General features: G+C 35.1%; 1 protein-coding gene across 5 annotated transcripts in view; it reads right to left on the reverse strand.

Annotated features, from left to right (window-relative positions):
- Window positions 1–855: 855 nt before the first annotated feature.
- Window positions 856–12,719, reverse strand: part of SESTD1 (SEC14 and spectrin domain containing 1) — a 55,539-nt gene continuing 43,675 nt past the window's right edge. For all 5 annotated transcript variants that reach the window (XM_027461091.3, XM_038181966.2, XM_027461089.3 and 2 more), the window contains 7 exons: window positions 12,563–12,677; window positions 11,279–11,438; window positions 7,236–7,317; window positions 6,786–6,908; window positions 5,221–5,412; window positions 3,929–4,050; window positions 856–1,611 (listed from right to left, as the gene is read on the reverse strand). In XM_027461091.3, the coding sequence (XP_027316892.1) occupies window positions 1,482–1,611; window positions 3,929–4,050; window positions 5,221–5,412; window positions 6,786–6,908; window positions 7,236–7,317; window positions 11,279–11,438; window positions 12,563–12,677 (924 nt within the window). In that variant the 3' untranslated portion in view covers window positions 856–1,481. The remainder of the gene's footprint in view (window positions 1,612–3,928; window positions 4,051–5,220; window positions 5,413–6,785; window positions 6,909–7,235; window positions 7,318–11,278; window positions 11,439–12,562; window positions 12,678–12,719) is intronic.

Consider the following 12,719-nt stretch of genomic DNA (forward strand, 5'->3'; position numbering starts at 1 on the left):
TATCACTTTATCAAAGAGAAACCATTGATTTTTAATGTTTTCTTTTTGTGTTTGAAGAGAAATTGCTTTATTTGATGCATCACTTTCCTGTGGAGAAAATATGGAAAAAACTGAGAGAAGTAAATATAACATTGAATGACAGATGCATCAAGAAAACCTAGTGAGCAATAAAATGTTCTTTTCCTGCAGGCACTGATCTTTACTGTGAGCACAATATAGTTAGATGACAACACAGAACACTTAGATCTAGTTCTTTGTTCCTCACGGTATTCTAAAATGGTCAGATGCCACACCACCTTCCAGCAAATATACATGTAATATTCAATTTATGCTAATTAAGTCGCGAAGAGTAAGAAGTTAGCTAAATTAAGCACATGGCTGATTTTGTTTCAACCCAGTTCCCTTTCCTTAATAAATTTCACTTAATCTCATGGTTTCACAATGTTTACAAACTTCATGTCAACAATTTCATATTAGACAAAGGTACTACCAAGGGCATTCACATTATTCACATTTACATTATTCAAGGTTCCCAATTCAAAAAGAAACAAGACCTAAAAATAAAGCACAACAGATGTATATCAGTCTTACCTGGGAAGACAACTATTGTTAATAAAACACTGACTTAGGCACATAGAAGAACTCATACAAAGGTAAGATACTATCAGAAAAAAAAAGACACAGCGTCTCACTCCTGTATAATAATCGTTTAGAGCAGTTCCTCTTACAGCTACAGTGTTAAAGAGTGTGGTTTATAACAAAAACAAGGCATAAATATATTAGGGAAGTGAGGGTGTTTACTGCCACTTATCACAAAATATAGCAATAACATTTGGAAACACAGGCCAGAACAGATTTCTATTAGATTTTAAAAAGATGATTTTTATTAAGCACAAACAGCTTTTAATACATTATCAATACAAATAGGAAAACATCTGTTTAATGAATCTGATATATCAAAGATTTTATGGGTAGGTTGCATACTGGCACAATAAAAAAAACAATCTCTTATTTTAAAGTATTTCAAATTAAAATTATAGGGTCACCACTGTCTACACTGCAGGTACCTTACCTACAGTCTAAAATTACCACATCAACTGGGCATAGGGGGAAGCAAAGAACTACAATTTTGTAATATGGAACTCCTAACACTTTCATTAGCACCATTCAAAGCTTGCATCAGCTGTTTAACTAAGAAGCAGCTGACAGGTCAGGTAAAGCTTTACAGCAAATTTCAGTGCAAAGTTTACAGTTCCTTTTCATAAGATACTTGGAATCTATGGTTTCATAGCATGTTAAATAATTATGGCTTGATAGATGCACAGTGTTAAGATGCTGAGAACATTTACTTTGAAAAAAAAGATGAGACGTAATGGCTGTGAGATGCATTTTAATATATTATGCCAAAATCTGTAATATGCAAACAACATGCTGGATTACAAACTGAAGTCCTATTACGAATTGACAGACAAGGGTCAGTATTAGCTCTCTGGGGTAGCGACTTCTGGTTGTCTCAGTTGCTGCTTTTTCAGGCTAACTAGCTTCATCTTCTCTCTAATGTGTTCTGCTGCAGAAGCCATATCACTTGGGCTCCCGAAATACTGCTCAGAACTAAAAAAAAAAAAAAAAAAAAGACAAAAAAGAAAATCAGTGACAAGTTAGACTGTGCAAATATACATGTGAATGACAATCTATATAACAAGAAACATAAGAAAAATAGGCACTTTTTGTCTTGAAATTTAAAAGCCACCTTTAAAAAGTTTTGTAAATGCAGTGATGAGACTTGTCTGGCAATCCTGATGAAATTATTATAAATAGCAAATGACCCTCTTACATCCAAAATATTCTCTAAACAGCAGGGCACTGTTCTGTAAGCTCAACTAGAGACTTCCCAACACTATTTTCACCTCCATTCTCCAAACCAGTCTTGCAATTTTGAATACTATGACAATCAAGGAAATCTGTCTATACATGAATTCTGACTGAGGTCATTCAATTGCTGCTTTATTGATGGACTCTGTATATAAAGTCAGCCACATGCTGACAGTCATATCATCTCTCTCTCAAATTGTAAAGAACATACGGCTGTTAAATCAGATTTCTCCTATTTAAATATAACAAAAGAGAGCTGAAATGTTAGGGAAACCACTAACTGAGCTGTCAGCAAAGCCAGGGTTTGAACAGAAGAAATCTTTCAGAAGAGTAGGTATCAAATCTAATATTATGAAGCATAGAGGAAATGGTGGCAGGACAAAGGACTTGGGATTGAATGAGGTATGGACATAAGCAGACAGAAAAGTTATTTCATATGGAAGCTGACTAGTTTGACTTGGGATATCCACAAATACAACAGACTGCACAGCTGCAAATGTGATCACAAATGAGGGCAGACATTTTGTCTGATGCAGATTAAAAGCCATGAATAGGACAGGGAACAGTGACCTGGACTTGCAAGAAGACACTGACCTAAGTCCAAAATGGTGAGGAAGCTGATGACTAAAGAAGTATGCCTGCAGGCATTTTATGACATTTTTATTATACCTACATTTTAAAAACTATTTGTACTAATGGCTGAACCCTTTGCAATCGTTTATATTTAGCTTTAAAAATAGAATGCTGTGGGCAGATCAGCAGGGTATCTTGGGATCTGGGACAGCTAAGATACCACCCATCTTTGAAAAGGGGGACAAGCAGAACCCATCTGAAATGCCAGAGAGGACATAAGTAATATTCAGGATTAGTCAAACTAATACATAGTTGTATACATCTAGAATTATAAGAGCACTCTGTTATAACTCAAATCACAAAGTGCAGTAAGTGCCTTCTTTCATGGAGAGCTTTCCCAGGTTCTAACATGTGCCATGCAAATTTAATGAAACAGTAACATTACCATTTACACTTGAGTAGTCTATCTGCAAATTACAGCAGTTTTAAGTTACTGTATTTACCAGGTCATTTATCATACATCTACAACTGCTATATGAAAGTTAAACCAAAATGCTTCAAACAACACATTTCTTTGCTTTTCTTTTCTCACAGCTGTTAAATACTCCACTTGTTCAAATACACTACTGGAAAGGAATTCAAACTACTACTAGTTCAGCTGCTGGTCTGCCTTTAAATAGTCCTTGCCAAAGAAAACTACAGCACACAGGGAACACAATATTTTGGCAATATGACAAAACGAATTTTCATGACCACCTTCTTTTAACTATTTTTCAGATCAACTTCAAGTAGCCTATAATGAAGTTGCTTGATATCATTTCAAAGTACTCAAAACACAGATTTCAAATCCCATTCATTACGGTGTGCTCTTACATACCCAGAGACTAGTTCCAGGACTAGAGGAATTTCTTCCACTAAGGTGGAAGAAATTAACCACAAGCTCAGCATTGCAACAGACAACTGTAGTTTGCTGAACAGAATAGTTATTGTGGTTGAAATTCCAAATTCAGTTTTGTTTTGTAGCCTGATACAACCACCAATTTTAAATTAGTATGAGTAGATCATGAGGGAAGTAATGTTTTATTAGCTGAATAAATCAAATGTAAATATATCTTCAATGTATTGGCTTAAGTCTTTAGATGGCTAGAAGTCTGAATAAATCAAATATCATAATTCAAATGTGTTTTTTTTTTCAGGGAAAGACACTGGGACTGGTCACTTTTGTTGCTTCTACATAATACTTTGCTGGTATAATGACTGCGTATATCTAACAATTACTGTGTGAGAATAGTGGACATGTCTTTGGAAAGTCTGAAATCAGATCTGCCTGCTTTCTGTGAAAAGATGGGAAAAATTAATGAGGATAAGTGCATTATCTTTTTATTTTCAGCAATAAGCATTCAGGATTCTTCTGCATATTGAAAGCATTATGAAAATTTACCGAAAACATATTCAAAAGGCATTACAATAATATTTTCCATACCCGTCGGGATAAACTACAGGCACTGTTAATCTGTCCAACAACGATTTCCCAACTGCTTCAATTTCATCAAATTGCTCCATTTCATTAAAAGCTTCAGGCTGCTCTGGACATTCTTGCAGTATCTGTAATAAAAAACAACCGCCCCCAAAATATAATAAGGTAGACAAGGCATAGAATGTAATTTATTTATTTATTAAGTGCCATTACAGGGCAGAGTGAATGTTCTTTCAGCATCTTCACTGCCACATTTAAATGAGCTCAATGAAAATATTTATAAAATTCCAGAACAAAAACATCAGTTAAGCTACCACTGAGCAAGAAGATAGGTTGGGGCTACCAATATTCTGTACTGGTATGTTTTATGGTACTGTTAAGTGAGAACAAAGAACTAAAAAAGTAAGTCTTGCTAGCTAACATTCCAACAACAAATTCAAAATGCGTGGGTATGGTAGCCCGCATCAAGCGACTTGCAAGACAGTCACATAAAATGGAAAAAAACAATTTTGAAGGGCCTGCTACAAGCTGCTTCAAAACAAAAACCTGTATCTGGCAGAAAACTCAGACTGGTTTATAAAATATGAATATAAGTCTCTAGACTGTATTGGAACCCAATATTTGTACTTAATTCTATATTTTCTTCCACTTTTCCCTCTGACACTTCCTATTTTTTCCTATGAAGCATAGGCATTAGCAGCTTAATTTCATCAGTCTCATTAATAATGCCACAACAATGCTAGAAAAATCATGCTTATGAACAGATTATTTTTTTTCAGCCATCCACTTACTTGCTTTTACTTTAATTGCTATATTGTCAGGCAATTAAACTATTGAAATAATGAAAGAACATCCATAATATGGGCTGAGATAACTTTAAGTTTACGAACCACTGAATTCTAATTTGATATCAGGTAAAACTTTTTCCAGCCATCTGTGGCAGCACAGATGATATACTTCTGCTTTCATGAATCACCAGCAACTCCCAATGCCTATGGATCCAAAACATCTTCCATTTATACAAACAAGAAATGAATACAAGCAAGGAGCATACCAACCTGCTTTGTAGCCCATGCCTTCCTTCAATGACAGACTGAATTTTTTTCTTTTACCATGTCTTAGGTTGGCTTTTTTTTTTTTTCCTTAAGTACTGAAGTTAACTAATAAAAGATTCTAAATCTTTTATTTTTATATTTAGGGAGTTAAAAAAAAAAAAAGTTGTTTTAAATGCTGAGAACTTCATTTTTCTTATATTTTTCCTTAAATTCAGATAGATTTTTTTCTCAAAAACAACTCACCTTTTCAGCACTTGAATGAAATGCAACAGCCGTTTCCAGCCTCTGTACTCTTTCTTCAGAAGTTAATGTAAACTGTTTCCACACTCTGTTCAATCTTGGAAGTGTGTCCCCTGAGGACCTTGAAGTGCATCGTAGGGACTGGCACAGCACAACAGTTGCCTGTAGTAACTGTCTTCCATAATCATAAGTACTCTAAAAGTTGGAGGACAGGAAGATACACATAAGAACTCTGCATTTAACTTAAGAGCAAGTTATCTTAAAATGACAGCAGACACATTTGTGAAACCTCAACTTAGATCCACGGAGTACATTGAACAAATCCGGTCTACTAGAAAATGCTGCTGAAGCATGCATAAAATTGTCATGACCACAAACAGTTCTTTGTTCTATAAAAATATGCTCCCCAGAAAATAATGAAAAAATATCAGTGTCTAGGCAAAAGGGCAGACCTTCTGGAAAACAGAGAATAGCTGCTTGTATTTTGCACTGTATGCTTGGTATCTACTGCCAAGATGACCGTCTCACTGATACCACCATCACCATGTTTCTGGTCACACAGCATCGAGGTGCTTTGTAGCACACAATTATGACAACAAGCTATCCCCTTGTCATGGTCAGTTCTAATTCCTCTAGTTCTAATTCCTCTAGTTCCTCCTTACATAGTCTCCATTCACCAAAAGAGAGTATCAGTTCTAGTGTAACTGGTGTAACTGCAAAATATTACATCTGTTAATTAGCAACAGTGATTTAGACATTCCTGAAAACAGTATATATCTAAAATGGCACATAAAAAAGGCATAGCTTTTACATATTCTACTTTTAGGTGAAATTCACATGTACCTGGGTACTGGGTCTGGCTGGGATGGAATTCATTTTTCCTGCAGCAGCCCATACAGTGCTGTGCTCTGCACTTGGAGCTGCAACACTGGTATCACACCAGTGTTTTGTCTATTGCTAGCTATTTTGTCTATTGCTGTCTGGTGCTGGCACAGCACCAGGATTCCCTCCAAAGCCCCCCAAAGCCAGTAGGCTAGAGGCTGGCAAGAGTTGGGGAGGGAACATTACCAGGACAGCTGATCTAAACTTACCAAACAGATATTCCTTGAGCAGGACTATCATAAACCAATAATAAACTACCTGGAAAATCAGTCTCCATTTCATGAAGTACAGCACAAAATAGACTGAAATTATGTTGCTCACCAACATTTCATTATTTTGTTAGGAGTCCTTCAAAAATCATTACAAAGCTGTTTAAAATACACACTTTTAAAAGGTCAATGTGAAATTCAAGTTCTGTGGTTTGTACTGCCTGTGCATAGCCAGTAAACTGCTGTAGTAGAACTGCAGCATCACTACTGGTGATGGATCACCAAAATCTTCACTTCAAAATCTCATTAGATTCATAACTATTTCAGGAATCATGATTTATTTGTTCAAGCATTAAGACAAAACATGAAAACGAGGAACAGCTCTTCTATTACTGCACATATAGATGGCAATCCTATTTAAGACATTTTCTGAAACTGTACCAAACCCATACTACTGCTACAGGTAGTTCATTTTACCTGTGCAACATCAACAAATTTTCGATGTTTCTCCAGCAAAACTTTTGTTTCTTGTGAATCATCTCCCAGTCGGATATGTGTCTTCAGCAGAGCATCCAACAGTTCACTTAACCATTCTACTGCCTTAAAAATACATATAAAAAAATTAGAAGAATAAAAGCTAGGAAATTAAAATGACATTCATCCAGCAGGGTGAATTAACTACAACACTAGTGTATACTTTTGATTTGGAAAAAGTTAAGGTATCAGTTAAACTAGTAGACGGTGCATGAAATCCCTCAAACCACTATTTTCAGTCACTGCCATATCCTTTATTTTCACCGTAGAAATTCATTAGATAAAGCATCTGAAAGCGACAAAAAATAATGCTGTACAACTATCAATCCCCCCTAAATTTAGCTAGAGGATTACAAAGACCAGAATGATGAAATTCTGTAGCCATTTCCATACCTGAGCGGCATCTTCTTCACATTTAAATAATTGTACCATCTGAAGCATCTTCAGTCGTCGCACATCTACCATATCCTCACACCTTTAACAGTAGCACATACATACATAGTAGACAAAATACACTCTGAGTTTGACAATAATGTTTTCAAGGAGCAACATTAAAATGCAAGTGTCCATGGAAAGGTGACCAAAGCATTCTTGTGCTGCTTAGAATGATCAAAATTAATACTGCCTGCCATAATAAGAAGAAACAAGTAAGCAATAAAAAGAACTGAGCACTACAACCCACAGACATCATAATCTTAAAGAGTCTAGACATGGTTATGCTACAGAAAGTAGTGCCAGTAGTAGATAGATGACCTTCCAGCTGCATTTCAGATTCCTTACGCTGTTGCACTGGTGTGATTTGCAGGCCAGAGGCTTTCATGGCTAAGACAGACTTTTTCTGCTGAAATATTTAGGCAAAAGCTGTCTTGAACCTGCCATAATTGCGATTCGTTCTGTCAGCTGGTGACAAAGCTTTATTGGTGAATAAAACGTAAACTGTTTAAAATCACAGTATACTTTTTTTTTTAAGCTAAAGATTGCAGCAGTTGAACCCTTACGATTCTAATTCATATAAAAACTAATTCCAATTCTCTTGCTCTGAATTAAGAACATTTTGCAGTTTTGTGTAGCCAGAATTAACAAGTATTGAAACCCATTTTCCTTTAACTGTGAGAGCTAAACGTTAAAACATTTAGCAGAATGACCTTTCTGCTTCAATTTCAGAGCCTAAGTAAACAGCAAAATTCAGACTCCTGTCTCACACAGCAAGCCAAATGACTAGTGTCAACAACAGTTAGCACTATAAGCAAATGCTAAAGACCGCATGCACATCTCTTTTTCAAACTGGTTGCAAACACATAAGCACTTCCAAAGAACAGTTCCTTATAATCCTGTGTTTTTGTTAAGTGCTTTGCAGTGCTGTAATGCTTACAGAAAGGAAATTTATTGCTCTAATAATGCAAGGAAAGAGTTTGTGTGTTCTGAAAGCATAAATAAGGCAGAAAAATGTCCCTAGAAATACACATTACACTACTTGTATGTATATGTAAGCAAGAAACATTCCACTGAATTTGAGGAAAATTAAACATCAAAAAAATACCGCTGAACACTATGTATTCTGTACTTTCTAAAAGTACCCTTCTGTATTTTTCATCGGACAATGACAATTTGGTAATTAAATTAATAAAAGTTATAAAAAAAAGAATTTTATTTTCAGTCTAAGTTAAGTCTGATTCTTTTGCAAACAAATGTCAGAAGGCAGAAATAAATTACATTAATTTCCCAACCACTTATTTTCTATTTCTCTCTACAAACATCTTTTTGATGAGAAAAGACTACTGCTAAACCCTGCTCTCTTGTATGTACTTAACCAAGAAACCTCTGGTGTTGTGATAAGATGTATTACACGCCTGGTTAAGCTTATCTTGTTAGCTGGAATAAGCTATGCTGTTTAGTTACATAAACCTAATAAAAACTTAATTTCCCATTCTAAAATTCTAACTCCCATTTCTTTTCACCATCTGAAGGATACTACACTAATAAAACTAATAAAATATACAGATTCTATTCAGTCTTGATTTGAATTTCATTTAGTTTCACTTGATATACTGGAATATTACATAAAAAAATCTAGTTCACAAACTGAACACAAAACCAAGAAAAGTTCCAACAATCACTACAACAGGTGCAAGAAGCTATGGTTAATCTAGGGCAACTGGGTTACGATTATGGATACTGACAATTAAGTCAGATTCAGAATGTGCCAGAATGAAAGTTCCTGCTAGTTTAGAAACCTTGTCAAGTTGAACACATTCATGAGGTTATAAGATCTTTGCTGAAGCTAAAGTAGAAAGACTGAAACAGAGAAAATGTGAGCTAAAACAGTGTCCTTCAACGTTTTAATCAAGAAGTACATCATCTAAATAGTTGCTGCCTTTATCTGCTCTCTCATAAATATCAATGCACAGGACTTTCTTCTCAACCTAGGGATTCACAAATCACTTCATACAACTGTAAGAATTACAGGCATGTAATGTCTGACTTTAACTGACTTAGAGAGCTGAGGCAGCATTTAAAGACCTATTTAAGCATATAGGCATAACAGATGCTTAGGAAAGAGCATCCAAACAGATTAAGTATACAGCAATATTTTACAGTAATGCAAATGTGCTTGCTTCCAGCAATTCTAGTCCACTGACTTTGAGGCACAGGTTGCATCTGTATTTAAAGATCTTTGATATGTGTATCCTCCCACAATTTGTCCAAACTCTTCCTGAAACTAGTTAAGCTTAAACAATCTTGTGGCAAAGAGTTCCACACCTTATTTACATACCTAATTACCAGCTTTAATTTTCAGTGTTTAAGCCAGTTCCATTTGATGTCTTCAGCTTTTGTACAGAAAGAGGCAATGAAAAAAAAAAACAAAACCTATCCCTATCTTTTCCTTGGCTCACTCTTTCTTGCAGACCTTTATCTTACTTTTTGTCTCCCTTCCAGGCTGAAGATACTCAGTTTAATCATTTATTATCTGAAAACCGTTTCATACCTTTGTCTGAGCATTTTATTGCCTTTTTTTTTTTTGTCCTCTGACTTGCTACATTTCTATATCCCTTCTGAGGAGAGGGACAAGAATTATGGAATGCTTCAAACACAAATGCACCACACACCTATACAGCGGCACCAAGATGTTTTCTTTTTAGTTTTCAACTCCTTTCCTAATAATACTTAGCATTCTACTTGCTTCTCACAGTATGACAAAACACTTCTTTGAAAAAACTTCTCCAACTTTGATCTTTGGAAGTAGCAGCTAGTTCAGAGTTCATCACTACATATATCAAGTTTTTCCCTTTCCTATGTACTTTTCTTTTCTTACTTCTGAATTCCAAGTGCTGTTTTACTGCAGTGACGCATGGTCCTCTAAAACTTTGTGCAGTTGGCCCTCTAAACAACAGTACTACGCAAGTAAACAGGATTCAGGGGACATACTTAAGACAGGATGTTCTTTAAGTGATATCAAACTATGTGGTTCCTTACACTGAGTTCCCTAAGAAAACAATTTGTATTTAGAAGTCATTCCTAAAATGAGCAACTTGACATGCATTAAACCTTATTGCTCCCTAGCTGCCCCTTTTTGTTCAACCATCATCCACAAAGTTCAGGCACTTTCTATGGAGAGTACTTCATTGTCTCAGATGTTACAACAGAAATGATGAGCATCATCATCTGATTCTCTCAGACTGGAGATAGAGCAGAAGGCAGTAATATAGCCAATCCACAGTATTATTATATATCAATGGAAAGTTTGGATGAAGTGAGGGGTGGAAAAATCCATCCTTCTCACAGTTCTCCCCAGTATTTTCCTCTGCTAAAATTTCATCCCCCACCCTATGTAAGTTTTTCCAAAACTTACATAAGTTTTTATGTAAGTTTTTTTTAAAAAAACTTTTTATGTAAGTTTTTTTTTTTTTTTTTTTTTTTTAAACTTACATAAAACACCGAACATGTTTTCAAAGCTGAACTCTGTGCCTCCCCTTTTGCTGGTCAGGGGGGACAGAGCTAAAAGGGTAGAGGTTGGAGAAGGAAAGTAGAAAATTTGGAACATTACCAGTGCATACTTTTAGAGCCACGATCACTACTGTAGTATTGGTATATTGGTGTTATTATCTCAAACAGATAATGTTTAGAAGATCTCCTGCATCTGTTCCATAACTGCATATAAAAGGAACAAGCATAGGAAAGTATTCAAATTCTCCCAACAAATACTGAAATGCCAAGGTGCCTGGATTTAGGAATACGCTCCAGTAGACCAGACATGGAAACTTGTCTTTTTAAAAAATATATTATGAATATATTATGAATTATGAATTGTAATAGATCTCTTCACTGAAAAAAAAGCAAAATGGTCTCTCTAAAAAGAGATTTTTTAAGGATGACTTTTTAAAAAGAGGTATTTTAAGATGGCTTATGAAAATCTTAGTGACTATGACTGTTATTACCTTTGTTTTCTAAGTTGCATATCTTCCATCACTCCTTGGATGTGGTCCACATTTTCTTTGTTTTCAATAGTCACATCTTTTCCATACGCCCAGGATGCCTGATTAGATATCTGATCAAGAAGACTTTGACCTTTCTCACGCAAGCCTTGCAGGCCTAAGTCTAAAGAAAAAAAAAGAAAACAGAAAAAGTAAAAAACAAAAATTTAACTTTCTCATTTGTGCTTTTTTTTCCTCAAGTCAAGAGAAGAAATTAAATAGAAACTCTGAGATGGGTGGCTGGAAAGTGAAAAGGACGTTACTACATCTATTTCTCTACCCTTTCCAATTTCTAAGTTTGCACAAGTATTCTTCCAGATGAACAAAGAGCTAAGTCTTTGCTATTTTATGATCTAGCAGATAAAAAGAAAAGGAATAAAAGCTGACAGTGAGTGTTAAATTTTCAGCACACAAAAAGCTAATTAACATCTTTCATCCACACAGTTTCAGAATACCTCTAATGTTCATCACTGCTAGGCAGTTGTAACCTAAACGCTCCACCATGGCAGAAGTTAGTATTTTATAATGCATCTGATATGGTTGATACATTTCTCAATACTGAAATATGCTAACAGTTACAATCTGCTATCGCATTTATATTTGGCAGGTCTACTCTTCATTCTCCTAAAGGAATATCTGTTTCACGTATAAGTCACTGTTACAGTCTAAGAATGATTATTTCTACCACATGCAATTTTGCTTTACAATTCTTCTTCCACATAAGCTTGACAGTGTAACAAGCTTAAGCGTTGCGTTTATTAACATACACATTCCAAAACACTTGTTAGAAACAAACATTCTAAAACCAAGTGAAAGACAATCTTAGTCATTAAAGGTCAGTTCTTGGAACAAAAAGAAGGGAACAATTTAAGCACTATATTCTCAAGGTATTAAGAATGATTAGTGGGAAAAAGTCTGTTAACAGATGAAATGCATAGTAATGGTATATAACCAATACATAAATTAGTAAATTAGTAAATTAATTATTAAATTAGTAAATTAATTAGTAAATCGGTAAATTAATTAGTAAAACATTTAAAAGACAACTCCAGAACACTTCCCCAGACTAGATAGCACCAGCAAGTCAAAGGTAGTTAGGTGGAACTTTACTTAGCTAGAAATCTGAAGAGACAGATACTCCTTTATCTGCTGTCCTTTTCAAACGGCATTTGGGGAGCAAGGACACTTTTTTCCTATAATGCATTCATTAGAATGCATCAGTCTGAAATGCAGAAATATTATGCTTACCAACGCTTTTCAATTTCTCTTCCAGTAGTTTTAAAGTTTGTTGAATCGATGCTCCATCTGCTGGTGCTACATCTACACACAACATTCCTAGTAAGCCATCCAATTGCTGAGACAACTAAAACAAAAAACAAGTATCGCTGTTTAAAAAGAAGTTTGG

This window comes from Anas platyrhynchos, chromosome 7 (genome assembly GCF_047663525.1).
Source record: "Anas platyrhynchos isolate ZD024472 breed Pekin duck chromosome 7, IASCAAS_PekinDuck_T2T, whole genome shotgun sequence".
In the NCBI taxonomy this organism is placed as follows: Eukaryota; Metazoa; Chordata; class Aves; order Anseriformes; family Anatidae; genus Anas; species Anas platyrhynchos.